General features: G+C 43.5%; 1 protein-coding gene across 6 annotated transcripts in view; it reads right to left on the bottom strand.

Moving 5' to 3' along the window:
- Positions 1-18666, bottom strand: part of FBXO8 (F-box protein 8) — a 54552-nt gene that overhangs the window by 20161 nt on the left and 15725 nt on the right. For 4 of the 6 annotated variants that reach the window (XR_015059189.1, XR_015059190.1, XM_085885019.1 and 1 more), the window contains exons 2-4: positions 17032-17300; positions 2398-2524; positions 2133-2251 (exon numbers count right to left, since the gene is read on the bottom strand). Coding sequence is in view for 2 of the 6 variants with exons in the window: in XM_085885019.1 (XP_085741145.1) it covers positions 2133-2251; positions 2398-2524; positions 17032-17285 (500 nt within the window). In the remaining 4 variants the exon portion in view is untranslated. Of the gene's footprint in view, positions 1-2132; positions 2252-2397; positions 2525-17031; positions 17301-18666 lie in introns of those variants that run through there. The other 2 variants (XM_085885016.1, XM_085885015.1) reach the window with 2 other exon arrangements.

The raw sequence follows: 18666 nt of genomic DNA, 5'->3' as shown, positions 1-18666 counted from the left end.
TCCTGATTATGAGGGAGGTGAATAAGAAACAAGACACCATTTGATCATCATCTCGAAAAAGTTCCCCAGGGGTGAGGAACATAGTAACCAAAAATAATTGAAATCAGATAAGCAGTTTTCCATTTATTACAAAAAACATTTTTTTCAAGATGGCCGCCCCAGTCGGCCATCTTGGATCCGGCCACACCCAAAATCAATAAGGTTCTTCCTTTTCAGGTGGTACATGTGTGACCCAAATTTCAAATCGATATGAGTTATCACACTTACAGCTATAAATGTTGACGCCCGGACAGCCGGACGACCTGGGTGACAACAATATCCCCCTTCCGCCACGCGGCGGGGGATAAAAACCAGAATTATAATGAATAAAGAGAATTGTGAAAAAAAAAATTTTTGAGAAAGAAATGTGAAAGGGACAAAGAACAAAGATGTTGGAAAGAACCCAGACAGGTAGATTTCAGCAGTTACTCCACAGACGAAAAAGAAACAACATGTACAAGCTACCAGAGGTCTGTCAGTGTGGAAGCAGTCCTCACAGCATCAGGATATGGTACAAACATAATCAAACGGAAGACCAAGAAGGAACCCAAATCTGATGATCTGAAGCAAACCAATTGGTCTGTAGTTAAGGGGATCTGTTTGTGCACCTTTTCATGTAATGATGTGATGTTAGCCGATTTCCAAGCAGATGGAAGATGACCTATGGTAAATAACAGGGTGAAAAGGGCAGAGAGAGGAAGTGTAAGAGCAGCAGAGCAGGTTTTTAGAACACATGAGCTGATGCCTTCCGGTCCAGTCACAGAGTCAGAATTGAGGGTTGCCAGAAGGTTTTCCACCTTTTCAGGTGCAAAGACAGAATTCAAGAGCAGGTGGGTATGGCTGGGAAGCATGAGGGAGGAGTTAGGAACACATGATTTTGAAGCAAACACAGAATTGAAGCATTCGGTCTTCTCACAAGTGGAGTTGGCTATGGTGCCATTTAAAGTGAGGGAAGGGATGGAAGGGGAGCATCAGAGACAGATTTGACAAGGCACCACCAGGTTTTAGAGGAGGGAGACAAGTTTGAAAGCTCATTCTTGAGACTGGACAGACTATGTCGTTTTCTGACTCTCATGAGAGTAGACACATACTTGTTGCAGGCTTTGGGGAATGATCTAATGATCTGAGGTTGCCTTCAGTCAGATTTGCCTTTCAGGAGAAGAATGGAAGTTGTATAAAAGCAACTGCCTCACCACATGATTCAAAGTACCAAGAGAGGGAGGATGGGTGAGATAATTGAAGATGAGATGGGATGAATCTGTGCAGAAGAGAGAGCAGGTTTCTGTGGAAGAATTCCCAGGCTGAATTAATATCAGTGGCAGCGGATATAGGAGACTAGTCTTGAAATGTATTAAAAAAATAATAACAATTAAAAAAAAAAAAAAATACAAATGTAGAGGCAAGTCACATTTTACAAACCACAAATATGCAGGTTCCATCAATGTCAAATCCGCGAATGTTGGCATTCCATCGTATCTTGTTTTTGGCCCTATCTCTCAATGGTGAAGAAGTGTGCTTAAAAATTCTAGTATCCGGATCCAGATCTGCATCTTCACCAAAATCTAATAATTTTGTCCTTGTCACACACCCAACCTCTCCAACAAATTGCGTCCGAATCCTTCCACAACTTTTTGAGATGTCCTGTTCACAGTCAACAGGCAGGGGTGAAAACTTCCATCCATCTTCCGTGGCGGAGGTAACACAAGAGTTTATAGAACACAATATCCCACGCAGTGTTTAAATATATACTGCAATTTTAATACAATAATGACTTTACAGATTAAAAAAATAATAAATGTAAGTTTAGTGCTATTTAAGCAGCCTTATAAATCACCTTTAAATATCACCCTTACACACTGTAATAAGATGATGTTGAGTCACAGTTTGGGAGATGGAGGCTTTATTGATCACATGGATCCTTGTGCAGGTGGGTGCACATACACACATTGTAAGTCTTTAAAAAGTCAACAGTTGCATTTTATGTGAACATTAAAAAACATGAATGATCATTACATACAATATCTGCAAAATGCTAAATCAAAACCACTGGATGTTATTTCCAGCATAAAAAGGAGTCAAATCCATAGTCTGACCTCCGATCAAGAAAGAGGCGAAGGCTCTGCCAGTGCAACGTCTCTGTGGAGAAGATGAAACGACCAATCTCCTGTGCATTGTCAGCCAAGATACCTCGAGAAAAAAGGTACCCAATGCCCTGGACATATGCACCAGGCAGTGACCAGGTGACACTCCAATGGCTGCTCTGGATAACCATTTTGCAACAGCAGCTTGTATGCAATGTAGCCCTCAATTGTACAACAAATGTCAGTGAAATCGATAAAGAATAAAAGAAATGCAAACCTCAAAAGGATCAGCATTAAAAGTCAGGCAGCCTTCATCGAGTTGCAGGTAGAGATGTCGATATGAGAAGTCTACTGAATGTCGCCGATGGTAGATCGTGCAGTAGCCCCAATTAGATTTGCACAATCTAGTGGTTAAAAGAATATACAAATAAAGGCATTTAACTTGGTGATTTACTTTCCCTAGCCAAAAAGTTAACATACTACCTTTGGCATCAAGTTGAAATTTTATCTTTTCACCATGTAAAGGATGAACTGCTGGCTTATGCTTAATAATGCAGTCATGACAACCCAACAGGTAATATTCGTAACCTGTGCAGTGTGGTGTGGCAGGGTCTTTACCAACATCAAACCATGGCTTCTAAAAGTCGAAGGCAGATTGTAATGCATTGCAATCATACGATATCGAATTCAAGAAGTGTCTATTTGTAAAGGTGTGTCTATTTCACTTCTACGCACACTCCTGAGCCGGTGGACAAAACGAGTTGAAAACTGGTGGTTGTACCTGGGGTGTGTATGGGGATGTTTTCAGATGTTAAAAAACATAAAATAAAAAATAATAATTGTACTCCAGGATGCCAAACATGTTATATTATTAGCCCCCATGGACTTGGTTCGACACGGTGGCTTATGGATTTGGTCTCGATTTTCATGTCCATGTGTGTGTGCGTCCGCAACCACAACTTGGACATGTATGAACTGATTTTATTTGTACTTGGAAAAAAGACAACACATTATTGTTTACATATGCACATCATTTTGTTTCACGATACAATTAAATATGGCCGAAAGTTGTAAAAAACAAAAAAAAACAAAAAATATTTCAGTTGTAATAAAAACCCTGATGTTGAACATGTCCTCAACCAACTCTTGGACATGCATTTACCGATGTTGTTTCATCTAGGCACACAGATAATGAATGATGGCTTATGTATACATGCCATTCTTTTTCGGGATCAGATTCAAGATGGCTGATTGGCGGTCATTTTTTGTGACTTAAACGTGTCCCCCAACCATTGCTACCACTTCCTACCACTCAGCCAGTTTGTAATCCAATTAGCAACCTGACCAGCCACTCCACAAGCCCTCACCTTGGCTAACAACCTCCAATTTGGTACCTTATCAAGTGCCTACTTAAAGTCCTGATGTACTATGTCCACCGCCTTTCCATCATCCACATAATCACACTGCTTCATGGAACTCTAAAAGATTTGTGAGACAGGAACTACCTTTGGTAAACCCATGCTAACTACCTTTAATTACATTGTATTTATTTAAATGGTTCCTCATCTGGTTCCTAATTAATGTCTCCAACACTTTACCCACAACTGAAGTCAAGCTAACAGGTCTTTCGCTTCCAAATTCTTCTCTGGATCCTTTCATAAATAATGGTGTTACATATGCGACTCCCCAATCCTCCGGTACCTGTCCTGACTCCAGTGAGCTCTTGAAAATAACCGTTAACATCTCGCTTACCTGCTCAGTCACTTCCCTCAACATTCTCAGGTGCATATTATCTGGCACTGGAGCCATATCTACTCCTGGATTTCCCAGCTGTTCCTTTACTTCGTCCACCCCAACCTGGATCTTCTGCAAAAGCCCTTTCTTAACTCCTTGATGGATATTCTCAGCTATTGGCAATTCTTCTGACTGTTCTTGTGTAAAAGCTGAAGCAAAATACTTGTTTAATAAGCCTGCCATCTCACTTTCATCACTAACTACTCTCTCGGTGCTATTCCTCAATGGGCCCCACACTGGTCCTAACCTGTTATATTTAAATAATGCCTTGCTATTATGATTAATATTCTTAGTCATGTCCTTCTCATACTCTCTTTTGACTTGCTGCGTTATTTTCTTCACTTGCCTCTGTTTAATCGGACAGTGAAATAATTCTAACTCGTCCTGTTATTTTATACCTAAATAAATGCCTTCTGCTTCTCCTTAATAGCATTCCTTATCTCACTACTCAACCACCCTGGCCTCTTTCTGCTTTTAGTTTTACACCTCATTGGAATGTACTTACTCATATTATTTAAACTTCTGGTATTGGTATAGACTATAGAATATGTTGAACTTTTCCCTCCCTGAAATTCAATTTTCTTGCCTGGCCTCACTCATCACATTTTCTCCTTGAAGGTTTCCCATTTCTCTGATGCTGATTGTCCTATTGTTAGCTTCTCCCAATCTACATCACCCAACTCTCTCCACATTCTCTCAAGGTTTGCCTTTCTGAAATCTAATAGCCTTTGTTATGCACACACAATGTTATGGTCACTTGCTCCGAAATTCTCCCCGACCTCCACCTCCTCCACCATATTACGATCGTTACTTAAAAGGTCTAACACTGCACTTCCCCTCGCGGGCTTTTCTACAAACTGGGTTAAAAAGCAATCCTGGACTAAAACTAGGAAATCCTCATCTGCTCTGCCCTTTCCCTGTTCCTGGACCCAATCTATCCCTGGCAAGTTAAAATCCCCCATAATTTAATCAATACTCTTCCCTTACCACATGCCCTTTTGAATTCTTCATGTACTCTTCCCCTTCCTTCACACCTGGAGCCCTATAAAAGCATCCTTCCAGTAGTTTCCCGTCTTTACAGTCTCTAATCTCTACCCATACAGAATCCTCAACATTTATTCCCTCCTTAATATCATCCCTTTCTCTTGATGCAATGCTGTTCATTACCCACATTTCTACTCCTCCTCCTCCTATTCTCTCCTTCCTATCACACTGATACACCTTGTAGCCTTCTAATCCTGTCCTCCAGTTACTCTCCTCCTTAAACCGTGTCTCACATTCTGCAACTATATCATACTCCTCGCTATCTACGCTATCTAAGCTCTTCCATCTTATTATTTAAACTCCTGGCATTGGTTTAAAATATGTTTAACTTTTCCTTCCCTGAAATTCTATTTTCTTGCCTGGCCTTACTCATCACAATTACATCAGCAGTTCCTTCCTTAACAGCTTTCCCACCCTTCGCCGATCTAAAAACACCCTGAATTTCCTCAATTCCAACTGCAAACCTTGCTGCCCTCTTTCTGTTCAACATATGGCCATCACTCTGGAAACACTCCCTTTGTCCCTGAAATGATTCCCACTGCTTCATAAATGTAAAACCTTGCTCCCTATACCATTCTTTCAGCCACTGGTTGACATGTAATCACTCTGCTCAAAATTTCTATATCATTTCCTAATCTTGGGAGAATCCCAGAAAACATCACCTCACAACCCTTTGCTTTCAGCTGCTAACCCAATATCCTGCATTTATTTTTCAATACCTCTGAGTAAACTTTCCCGAAATCATTTCCTCCTCAGTGCACCACAACCAACTTCTTCCTACCATGACCCGATACAATATTGTTTACCCTTCCTTCAATGTCCATAACCCCTGCTCCTTCAAAACTACACAGAATTATATGTCTACAATCCTTATTGCAGAATGAAGAATCTACATATTCAATTCTCATCACCCACAAAAACTCTCCCTCATAGCTCATTTATATTGCTGCATCTTCACCACTACCTACACCTGCTGCACCATCACTGCCGGCACCCGCTGCACTGTCAACACCACCTGCCCCCGCCTCACTGTCACCACCGCTGCACTGTCACCGTCACCACTTACAATATCCTCAGCAACCTCACTCAACAACCATAACCAACTATTATCTCCAAATTTCTCACATTCTGCTACTTGCTGCAAATTATCTATCCGTTCCTTCAACCTAGTAATAACCATCCTCAAGTGGCACATTTCCTCACACTTCCAACAACAGTAAGAACCTTCTGCTTCCCCTGTTGTTGATATGGCCCACATTGAGCATCTATCACATTTTATGAACTCCTCTTACTTTCTCCTTCGGTCTCTATTCATACCCTTTTTTATCCCCATCCTCCCAAGGTCTCAACTGACTTAAACGCCAAACTTAACATGAGGCCTCATCCTGCTTCTTTCAATAAACGAACACAAATACCCACTAAAACTGTTATGAACACAACTACAGCTTTATAAATACAGTCCCACAGCACCTGACACAAACCAAGAAAACAAAATATGCAAAACAACACACAAAAAACACTTGTTTTGTTCTGGTCGAGCTTACCCTCTTGCGAACTACAGGAAGTAACGTCCTCACAGTTGTTATTGGCGATTGGGGATTTATATATATTTATCTTGCCAAAACGAAGTTTTGCAAGATATGTGAGTCAGCTTGTATGTTTTTTTTTTGTTTTTTTTTTTGTCTGTAATCACGTATAAAAAATTCTGCAGAGCACAGTTATCATTGGAAATTTTTGTAACTTCGCATATCAGAGGCCTATAGAGGTCCCTTTCAGTGTACAATATTTTGAAGGTCAAGGTCAAAGGTCAAGGTCACTTTGGCGCAAATCAGGGGAGTCGACGAAAGCCTTATTTTTTGAGTAATTTTGATCGGATCGTCTTCAAAGTTCATGGGAATATAGTTCATGGTCTGGCGCTCAGCTGATTAATTTTTGGTGGCGATTGGCCTTGACCTTCATATGTTTTTTTTTTTTTTGTTTGTTTTGTTTTTTTTTTTGGTCTGTAATCACGTATAAATCAGTCTGCAGAGCACAGTTGTCATTGGAAATTTTTGTAACTTCGCATATCAGAGGCCTATAGAGGTCCCTTTCAGCGCATAAAATTTTGAAGGTCAAGGGCAAAGGTCAAGGTCACTTTGTCACAAATCAGGGGAGTCGACGAAACCCTTATTTTTTGAGTAATTTTGATCGGATCGTCTTCAAACTTCATGGGAATATACTTCATGGTCTGGCGCTCAGCTGATTAATTTTTGGTGGCGATTGGCCTTGATCTTCATGGTTAGCGCCTGAGGTCAAACATATTTGATCCCAAGGTCAAATTTTCAAGTTTTAGGAACCATATCGTGTAGTACCTCAAATTGAACACCTCGATGAGTGCTTTCTAGATATGTCAAGCTTGAGACATTATGACGTCATTTGGTGATGTTATGAGGCAAAAGCATATTTTTCATGGTTACTCTGTAGAACGATTCTCATCGGAATCTCTCGTAGGCAGATATTCCTCAAGGAGTCGCTCCTGGTGGATAGCAGCTCTGTTCACCTCAGTGTGACTTTAAAGAAGTCACACGTGGTCACCTTTTGGCAAGATACGGGTCACCCTGCGGGTGACATTGCTTTATTTATTATATTTTTCTGGGGGTTGAAGGAGTAGATACACATTGATTAGAAATTTTTTAGGGCACTGGGGAAAAGGGGAAAAAGAACTAAGCTGACAGTAGGCCTGACTGAGATCGAGAGACAAACGTATTAAATAAAGCTGTACTCATTGATTTACAGGCAGGATGAGGTACCAATGTGTGCAAGTCCATCAGAAGGTCGTTGAGCTGAAGGACCCGTCTCCCAGAATTGGTTATTGGTAGTCCATCTATACTAATAAATGTTAGTGTGTGTCACTGTGTGTGTGTGTGTGTGTGTGTGTGTGTGTGTGTGTGTGTGTGTGTGTGTGTGTGTGTGTGTGTGTGTGTGTGTGTGTGTGTGTGTACGCGCGTATAACTCCAAAACCATGAAACCTAGCAGCGAGAAACTTTGCATGCTAAGGGAACTCCAAGGGAGTGCATGAGTGAAAATTGGGTGTTTGGGTTAATTAAAACACACCTTTTGAATTATAGCCTTTATCAGGTGCACCTCACTTGGGTCTCAATTTGCCATTTTGTTTCGTCTGCTCAACAATGCCTCAAGTTGGAACAGGCCACAACGTTTTATTAACGATAAAGTTTTTTTTTTTTTCCACTTTTCTCACTCATATCATCGAATGCCTGAACATCATAACCACAAATCGCTGGATACATTGCAATGCTTAGAAACGCCTCGAGATGCCAGCATTCATGGCTATATTCCATTTTTGCACATGCCATAAGCTCTAGAATCTCTTAAACTAAGCCAAATGACAAAATTTCAGCTCCAGAATTGAACTTAGCAGCAGTTCCGAATGCTAAAAAAAAAAAAGTTTATTTGTCCAATTTGGACATTGCTTGGCCGTTTCCAGGTGCATGGGTTTATATGACTGATCGGTAATTGCTTGCCAAGTCAAGCGTTACGTAGGAGTGCTTGCTTGAGTGTTTAAGCCACTTGGCAAGCGCTCAACGAGCTCCTTGGTTGTTCGTTTCAAAGCCACCAGAAGTAAGACCCATTGCTTCGCTGATGGAAATTCTAATCTTTGCGTAATTGCTAAAATAAAATAAATACCCCCGAGGGGGAGTGCCCGTCATCTCTGCCAGAGGTCGAAAGTAACTCTGTGCCAGACTGGAATAGGGGCAGTTCATAAAGTACGTACGCTCTACTTCCGGGTTTCAAAACCACCCACCCCCCTCTGTATGCAGGCTAGTGACCACCCACCCACCCCCCTCATACATCGCTAATCGCTTGCAAAGCCAGCAGTTCCTTATGAACCGATGTTTGTAAGTCATGACGATGCAGTCCCTAGCGGTGTAATTTACCTTTTTCTTTTAATATCACAGCACATGTCATTTATGAAAATAAAAGTACAAATTGACATTCAAAACAATGTTGATGTCATAAATGAAAGTAAGTGTGCATATAAACTTGTGTTCCATTGTTTTAGTTAAATCTGACAAAAGCTTCAAATGTAATATTTGTCTGGGAGAGTCCCGGTTCTTAATTTTTTAATACTTTTATTTTTGTATGTACGTACTATATGAATGGCCCATACGGGGAATCAGACCGAAGTTTGAAGGGCTATAAAATCGGAACGAGAGCAAATTTCAAAAAAATGGCTCGTGTTGTTCTAGATAATAGTCCATCGTATCGGAATCACTAATAACATTTGATCTCTCTTGATAAATGAGGGAGGAGATACGATTTGACAGACGATTTTCGCAACTTTGACAGCCTCGTGACGTTGACCTCGACCTTGGACGACCTTGAAAGTTATATCGTTGTGCATGTCTCATCAACCTCTATCCATTACACTATTAGTTATTTGTCTCCACTCGGTTTGATTGTGGACGGACGTACGTACGGACGGACGTACGTACGGACTGACGTACGGACGGACGTACGTACGGACTGACGTACGGACGGACAGACTTCGAGACTGGGGTTATTAGGTCATCTCTAATGAGATGATAGAGATGACCTATAAAGGGAATAAAAATTAACTTTCACCCATTAAAATCGTGCGAATAAATTATTGAAATATCAGCTGCTTTTTCTTATACTTGTCTCACCTGTGTTGCAAGTAGGGCAACCTGCTTTGTGATGCTTTAAAAGGCGGTGTACAATCAGTGCCTTCTAAATGTAATAGACACAAGAAACGTGATTGAATTAGACTCACATTATAAGTGAAGAAGATGAAGATGAAGGAGGAGGAGATTTTCCGCCTGATTCAATGTAGAACACGTGGATAAAAAGAAAACGTTGCTGTTTTGATGCATTTTATCACTCCGGTAATGCCCTGGTACGCTGCCTAACCTCCCCTCATGCTGCCTTCCCTTCCCCTCTCTTCACGCTGCCTTCCCTCCCCTTACACTGTCTCTCCCCCGAATCACACTACCTTCCCCTCCCCTCCCTTCATGCTGCTTTCCCCTCCCCAAACCTCACGCTGCCTTCCCTTCCCTCCCCTCATGCTGCCTTCCCTTCCCTCCCCTCACAACCCCCCCCCACCTCTCCACCCCCATAGACATCTCCCGGCGGTTTCCACATGCTCTATTAATGTATCCCATTGCACTCATTGCTGGACTACCCCCCCCCCCCACCCTCCCGCTCTTCCACAAGTCCCACTGTCAAGCGCAAGTCGAGAACCCCTCTTCACGTTTACCTCCTCCCAAACCTCCTCACTTCCCCCTCTCCTCCTCGCTCCCACCCACCTCCAGGCGTTTAGTGAGGCGTCACTCTCCCCACCCCCTACTTCCTCGCTCTCCTTACCCCTCCTACCTCCCCCTTTCCTCACTCATCCTGGCTCCCCCCCTCTTCCTCACCCCTCCAAGCTCCACCTCTTCCTCACCCCTCCTAGCTCTCCCCCTTCCTCACCCCTCCTAGCTTCTGACTTACTCACCACTCCTATTCCCCCCTTTCTCACCCCTCTGATCTCTACCACCCCTCCTCCCCTCACTCCCCTCTCCTTTCCCCCTTCCCCCTCTCTCTCCACCCCCCTTCCCTCTCCTCCATCCTTCCCCTCCCCCTCTGTTAAGGGGACTATTTAGGACTGATGGTGTCATTTTGAACTTCAAACAGCTTCCCCAGAGTGCAGCATGGATGAATCAGATTCGGAGAGAGCCGACCGGAGGGGTGCAAAGGTCACCACACATACGAGCATGCATTCATGCAGGCAGGCCATTACCAGGTAGATAGCGTGGGTTTTAAATGCTCGCATGCGGTTTTATATAGAACACGGTTGTTAAAAAGAAAATGTTGCTGTTTGAGCGTGTTTTATTGCCCTTCCCTTCGCCTCGCGCTGCCTTCTCTTCCCGCACCCCTCCTCACTATCCCTCCCCTCTCGCTCTCCCTCCTCCCCCTCCCCCCTCTCTCCTGCCTCTTAGTATTGCCGTCAGTGAAGCGACGGATGGTATTTGCTAGTGTTAAATATTCCTCAATGTATATTACAAAAAGTAGTCAAGGTGTCACCTGCAATCTGAATAAATTATAAATTCCTGCTTTCACGAGCTAAAAGGAAGGCAACAGAAAACCACCGAGCATATCACTTATCAAGACACTGTTTTGGTAGCACGGGACTGTGAATAGTATGGTACATTGATGAATGATGATGATTCTGACATGGTTACAGTGAAATACAGAATATTAAATTGATGAGACTTTGTGCATTCAAAGATACAGTGGCCTGCAAAAGCATTCACCCACTCCAGAGTTTTCACATTTTGATGCCACCTGAACTTATTACCTCCACCGCCGAAGATGGTTGGAGGTTGTTTTCAACCCTGTCTGTCTGTCTGTGAACAAAATATCTCAAAAAAAAGTTATTGACGGATTTGGATGAAATTTGGTGGAGAGCTTGGGTATGTGACAGAAGAAATGATTCAATTTTGGTGAAGATCTGAATCCGGAACCGGATCTGAGAATTTTTTTGAGCGATTCTTCACAATTGAGTGATGGGGCTAAAACGACAGATAGTACAATATCTCAAAGAGTTGTGGACGGATTCGGACGAAACTTGGTGGATCAGTTGGTTAGGTGACAACAATAAGCTGATTAAATTTTAGTTCAGCTCTGAATCCGGATCTGGCCTATCAGTTGGATACAAAACAAACTAATTAGCCTGGAGGAGGTATGCTCTCTGAGTGCCCTTCTCGTTTCATGATGCTTTCAAATCAAACTTAATATACAGTCTTCACAAACTACTCCAAAGTGATAAAGCTAAAAGAACAAAATGCAGATAGAAATGTGAATAGGTTGGATAAACAGAGAAAAAAAAAATCAGGTGATTCTCCGTTGTACAGGTATTTAAATTGTTTACCTAATTAACCATAAACCACTACAGGAGCCAATTATTTGTTTGAAAGGATACAAAATAAGTTTAATAGGTTTCACTTGTATGTAATCAGAGGTTTAACTTAAAAATTAAGCTCCCCCACTACTCTAAGGTGCAATTCACTTTGTCAACCAACAAGGCAAACATGGAGACAAAGGAACTTTCTAAAGAAGTCACACATAAAGTGGTGGAGAAGCACCGTTCAGCAAAGGATTATACAAAAGAAGATTTCACTTCCACTCATTAGCCCTTTGAGTACGGTGAAATCCATCATTAAGAAGTGGAAGACTTAACATACTACCCGACTCTATCCAGATGAGGTGGCCTATCCAAACTCAGCAGCCAGGCAAGCAGGAAACTGGTTTAGGACGTCACTGTAAATCCAACATTGACTGAAATATCTCAAAGGCTTTACGTCCGAGATGGGGGTCAATGTTCATCAATGAACAAGGACAAATGTGTCCAAGAGCCACGTCCTAAAGGTTTTATCTTCACCAGAAGAACAAGAACAAGAAGAAGAAAAAAAAAGAAAAAAAAACAACTTCCGATATTTCGTCATGTGCCTTGACGGAGTCAATAGCGAGACCCGTCCTGGACGATCATCATTCATGACGAGAAAATAGTGTATTTACGAAATTACAATACATTAAATGGAATAATCTTTAAAAAGTAACTAAACGTTAACTTTTCGAAACTTTAAAGCAAATGTCCGAATATATTTAAAAGTTCATGATAGACGCTCTCAAAAGGCACCCTCAATGCGAGGATGTGTACAGGTGTTTAGTATTTAAGGAGATCCAGATCCTGTATATAAAAGAGCCGAGTCCTAAAGGTTTTGTCTTCACAAGAAGAAGAAGAAGAACAACGCCGAGCTCTCCTAGAGCGCGAGACGTGGCTAAAATTATCCCGTTCCCTTCACAAAGCTGGCATATATGGTCAGGTGGCAAGAAAGAAGCAATTACTGAAAAAAAATGCATCTAAAAGCCTATATGTAGTTTGCAGAAAAGCATCTTAATGATACTGCAGGCATGTGGAGAATAGTTTTGTGGTCAGACGAGACAAAAATTGAACTTTTTGGTCTAAATTCAAAGCGTTACATCTGGCACAAGCCTGACACTGCACATCACCCAGTCAACACCATCCCTACTGTCAAGCATGGTTGTGGCAGCATCATGTATGGGACTGCTTTGCATCAGCAGGTACTGGCAAGCTTTTCAAGATAGAAGGGACAATGGATAGTGTAACGTAACAGTGTAACGTACAGATAGTGTAAAGTAATCCTTGATGAAAACCTGCTCAAGTCAGTCATGAATCTGAAACTGGGTAGGAGATTCACATTCCAGCAGGACAATGATTCGAAGCACAAAGCCAAAGCCAAACTGGAGTAGCTGAATAAGAATATATATATATATATATATATATATATATATATATATATATATATATATATATATATATATATATATATATATACACACATACACACACACACACACACACACACACACACACACACACACACACACACACACACACACACACACACACACACACACACACACACACACACACACACACACACACACACACACACACACACACGGCTGTGGAAATTCGCATTACACCATAAAGGGTCCTCAGGTGAGATATATCGGTAAGTTAATGTGTAGTTAGCCCAAACCCATTGTATAGAGGGAATATATGTGATCCACTCAGGCTGCAATTCTTCAGTTAGTCGTTTTTCTTTTGCCGTCGTTAATTTGGTGCAAGAACGACGAACATCGCCACAACCAACATCTCAACGATCACGCCATTCACTACACGATGCCAACAATCACGCCATTCACACCACGGCGCCACCTTCCACAACTACGCTACCACATCTTCGCCACTCGCCATTCAACGAGCACCGTGCGGTCACGATCTCCGCGGGATGGATGGGAGGGGCGGAGTGGCAGCGGTGGCCAGGGTGCGAAGGGGCATCTCCCACCCGAATCTTCCTTTCCTCGTCATACGGCGCGTGGGGAAGAAAACAAACAACGCCTGTGGGATTTTCCCTCCTGCTTTTCACGCGCTTTGGCATGGGGGAGGTGCGATTTGAGCTGGAGGTCAAAGTGAAAAAAGGTGGGGGCCTGATTTTGGGGGAATAATTCCCTGGCCCCGAGCCAAAACTGACTTTCTTCGTCCCCCGCACGGCGCAGGGAGGGGGGAACGAGAGGGCACGCCCCTTTTTGGGAAGCTTCCAGAAGGGAGGTGGAGCCAGAAACGGGGTGGGGCGAAGGGCGGAGCCCTGCGCTACAAAAGGGGCGGACGAGGAGAGTTCGTGTTCGTCTTCTGGTTCGGGTCGTCTGCTAGTTGTTCCTGCAAGGTCTTCTTCTTCTTGTTCCTGTTCCTTGCACGAGCCCTTTTTGATCCTGGCGAGCTTGTTGTTCCTGCAGAGCCCTCTATCCTCGCGCGAGCCCTGGAATCCCATGAGGGGGCGCGGAGATAGCGCCGGAAAACCCCGTCCATTCCCCAAAACCCCATCCGTGCTGTCGAGCGGACCACAAGTGCGGCGCGAGGCACAAGCTCGCGGACCACGCCGGAGGAGCTCGGAGTTGCGGTCACGAGAGAAGGACTCGACACACAAAGGGAAGTTGCGACTTCCATTTCTTTTGGGTTCTGTGTAAACGTGTGTGTGTGTGGTGCCAGTCCATCAAGTAGAATTAAGTGTCCCTGTGTAATAATTATATTCGGTTGTAGCTCTGCATTGTGTCTGTGCTTTTATTGTGATTCCTTGCTTGACTGTAATATACGTGCCTTCCGTGTTTCCGAAATAAAAGTGCGCTTGTCCGATTGTTCGCCATTTTGCTTCGTCTTTTCCTTTTACTGAATCTCCATCCTGCATCACGTAAGGGATTGATAGTGGGTTGAAACACCCAATAAGTAATCTAAACCGTCGAGGTCGACGATAACCCCGCTCGGTTATCCCTGCAGTACGGAACGAGCCGCTTAAGCGGTTCGTGTCCTAAGTCGACCTGCGGTGAGGTACGATTGCCCGGTCGATCACTTGCGTAGGTACTTAGGTAGGTCGAATTTGGCGAGCAACCCTATCCTGCGTGGGTGGGCAATTGGCACGATCGTGGTGAGGTTAAACCCCCACCCGTGACTGACTCCTGGCGGTAGTTCCCAGAGGATCACGACTGAATTGTCCGTTCCGGTGGGCGACGCATCGCGATTCGAGTTACGTGGCCGATCGCACGCCAGACGGGCCAAAATTCATAACACTGGTGTCAGGAGTGGGATACAAACTCTCCCGTCTCCAGGCTAAATTCAAGGGGATCGGACCAGGGGTGTGCGAGGCGACCCCCCCCCCCCCGTTCTCCCCAAATTACGAGCAGGCAAAATTTTAATCTCTTACGAGAAATAAGATGGAGTCTCAAGGTGAGCGGGAGCCAGGGGTATTAGGAATGGATGTGGGATTGGTAGAATCCATGGCTCAGGATGGAAACCCTGAGCAGGATATTGGTGTGCAGGAACAATTCCCCCCCCCAACCTGACCCAGAGCTCGAAATGGGCGTGGCGGCCGCGGCTTTCGACACCCCCCTCCCCTCCTCCGTCAAGGTCCTTCCCCGGTCTCCGGCGAATCCACGCCTAATGATGGTGAAGCGACTGCCACAGACCCACCTAACATGGGCCAGCTATTAATGGTCTTGCTGGCAAAAATGGATGGGAATACGCAACAAATGAGCAAGCAACCCTATCTTGCGCGGGTGGGCAATTGGCACGATCGTGGTGAGGTTAAACCCCCACCCGTGACTGACTCCTGGCGGTAGTTCCCAGAGGATCACGACTGAATTGTCCGTTCCGGTGGGCGACGCGTCGCGATTCGAGTTACGTGGCCGATCGCACGCCGGACGGGCCAAAATTCATAACACTGGTGTCAGGAGTGGGATACAAACTCTCCCGTCTCCAGGCTAAATTCAAGGGGATCGGACCAGGGGTGTGCGAGGCGACCCCCCCCCCCCCGTTCTCCCCAAATTACGAGCAGGCAAAATTTTAATCTCTTACGAGAAATAAGATGGAGTCTCAAGGTGAGCGGGAGCCAGGGGTATTAGGAATGGATGTGGGATTGGTAGAATCCATGGCTCAGGATGGAAACCCTGAGCAGGATATTGGTGTGCAGGAACAATTCCCCCCCCCCAACTGGACCCAGAGCTCGAAATGGGCGTGGCGGCCGCGGCTTTCAACACCCCCCTCCCCTCCTCCGTCAAGGTCCTTCCCCGGTCCCCGGCGAATCCACGCCTAATGATGGTGAAGCGACTGCCACAGACCCACCTAACATGGGCCAGCTATTAATGGTCTTGCTGGCAAAAATGGATGGGAATACGCAACAAATGAGCAAGCAACCCTATCCTGCGCGGGTGGGCAATTGGCACGATCGTGGTGAGGTTAAACCCCCACCCGTGACTGGCTCCTGGCGATAGTTCCCGGAGGGTCACGACTGAATTGTCCGTTCCAGTGGGAGACGCGTCGCGATTCGAGTTACGTGGCCGATCGCATGCCGGACGGGCCAAAATTCGTAACAATATAAATATATATATATATATATATATATATATATATATATATATATATATTCATATATATTCTGGAGTGGCCCAATCAGAGTCCTGACTTGAACCCAATTGAACATTTATGGCAAGACTTGATTTGCAGTCCATCGACGATCACCATCAAATATAGCAGAACTAGAACAATTTTATCATGAAGAATGGGTAAAGATTTCACCATCTCCCTGTGCAAAGCTGGTGGAGATCTACCCAAAAGGACTCATAGCAGTCATTGCTGCAAAGGTTGCTTCCACCTAGTACTGACAGAAGGAGCTGAATACTTTTGCAACCAGTGAGTTTTGATTTGTACATGTTTTTTGCAGGTGTTCTTGACATGTAACCTCCTTCAACTATTACAGTGTTTAGTTTGACCTGTTCAGTTATGAATAAAAAGTAAATTTAGAAAAAAATTTTCTTCATATTTCATCTAAATGTGGAAAAATTATTGGTAGGGGGTGAATACTTTTGTAGGCCACTGTAAGTGGAGGGGAAACCAAGAAGAAAAAAAAAATGACAATGAGGTATGGAAATATCTTACCCTTGCCACAAAGGTTCAGCCGTCGCCAACTCATGCCACACACAGGATGCAAGACAAAGATCGGTGGCGTTGAGATGGGACAATATCTCCACACCGAGCTCGGGAGGAAGCAGACCCAAGTCGGGGAACCTGGCTCCTGGTCTTCGGCGTCCCCATGTTGTCCCCAATCCAACTTGACCAGGACCCGATGCACTATATACTGCAGTGCTTCTTCGCCCGGCCTGTCTCCCAGCCCTGCCCAGGCCCTGGCCCATGGGGTGATGGGGAACCTATCGACAATGAAGAAAACAAAAAAAACACCAAAAATAAAATCAGCATAACTCGAGTTCATAGAACACCTTACCTCACACAGTCTTGAGAAACAAGGATACGTGTGGAGTCTGCAAGTGGTAAATATGATTAGTCATGATGATGTAAAATGCTGGAATATTTTGTTGAAGTACTGCAAAATGGAAGGGTTTTGAACGTGGCAAGAAGGTGATTTGTGTTCTAGTGTTCAAATATATAATTCAATTGAAATAAAATATTGTAAAAGTTGTAGGAAATTTTTTTTTTTCAGAAGTTTACCACCATTGATGCAGTGTCTTTTACATCACCTTATTCAACACGTGAAATTAGTTCTTCATGCCTGTTCTTTATGTCCTTTATGATGGAGATAAAACAGTAAGTTTCCCATTTGGAATGATTTTCAATTTTGTTTGACTGCCAGGCAGGCAGACAGAGTAAAGAAATTATCTCACTCCTCTCACCACATGTGCAATCAGGACAAATTCAGAGCCAAAGTATTGCCAAACTTAAAACTACATGTTCATTTTCCGAGTCGTGTTCAATATATAACATTGAATTGAAATTAAATTGTTCCTCGATCATAAACTGACGTTTGTAGATAGACAGAGAAAAAGTTAAACAAATGCTTAACCCCACTTTTTGCTTCACGTGCAGAGAGAAAAACACAACTAACTTGTAATGAAATGCCAAAATGCCCCAAGATGTAACTAAATACTTCACGAGGAATACACGTGTATTCAAATCAAACATCTATAAGTCAGCCATGCAATAAATAAATAAATAAAATAGCTACACATCACAAGGACAGAGATAATTAAACAAGCACGAGCTACAACTAGCGTAGCATGAGAGGCGCAACAACAAGACAGAGATGGAGGAGATGGAGGAGATGGAGGAGATGGAGGAGATGGAGGAGATGGAGGAGATGGAGGAGATGGAGGAGATGGAGGAGATGGAGGAGATGGAGATGGAGATGGATTTGTATGCTTTTATTATAAAAGTATCAAAACACACCAGAAAAAGTCCACTCCATAAAAACAAATCCAAACGATTTTAACAGCAAAAATAAATTCAACAAAAGCAAAACAAACAAGGGTGTCTGTTCATGTCAAAACCACCACAGAATAATACAGATATGCAAAAAGTAAGTGCAAGTACTTTACACTTTTACAAACAGATTCCATCACGAAAAGAAACTCAAAACCTCATCAGTGTACCACTGATCACCCACAATATCCAGGCTTAAAAGATAAGCCTGCTCCATTTTTACTCATGCCGAAACCATACCTTTAAAGCACAAAAGCACATTTGCATTTTTCCCCTTCAATTTTGCTTTCCTGGTTTTAT

This window comes from Eptatretus burgeri, chromosome 6 (genome assembly GCF_056783735.1).
Source record: "Eptatretus burgeri isolate ZD-2024b chromosome 6, Ebu_testis_v1, whole genome shotgun sequence".
NCBI classification, from domain to species: domain Eukaryota; kingdom Metazoa; phylum Chordata; class Myxini; order Myxiniformes; family Myxinidae; genus Eptatretus; species Eptatretus burgeri.
This window is presented reverse-complemented; position numbering and strand designations above follow the sequence as displayed.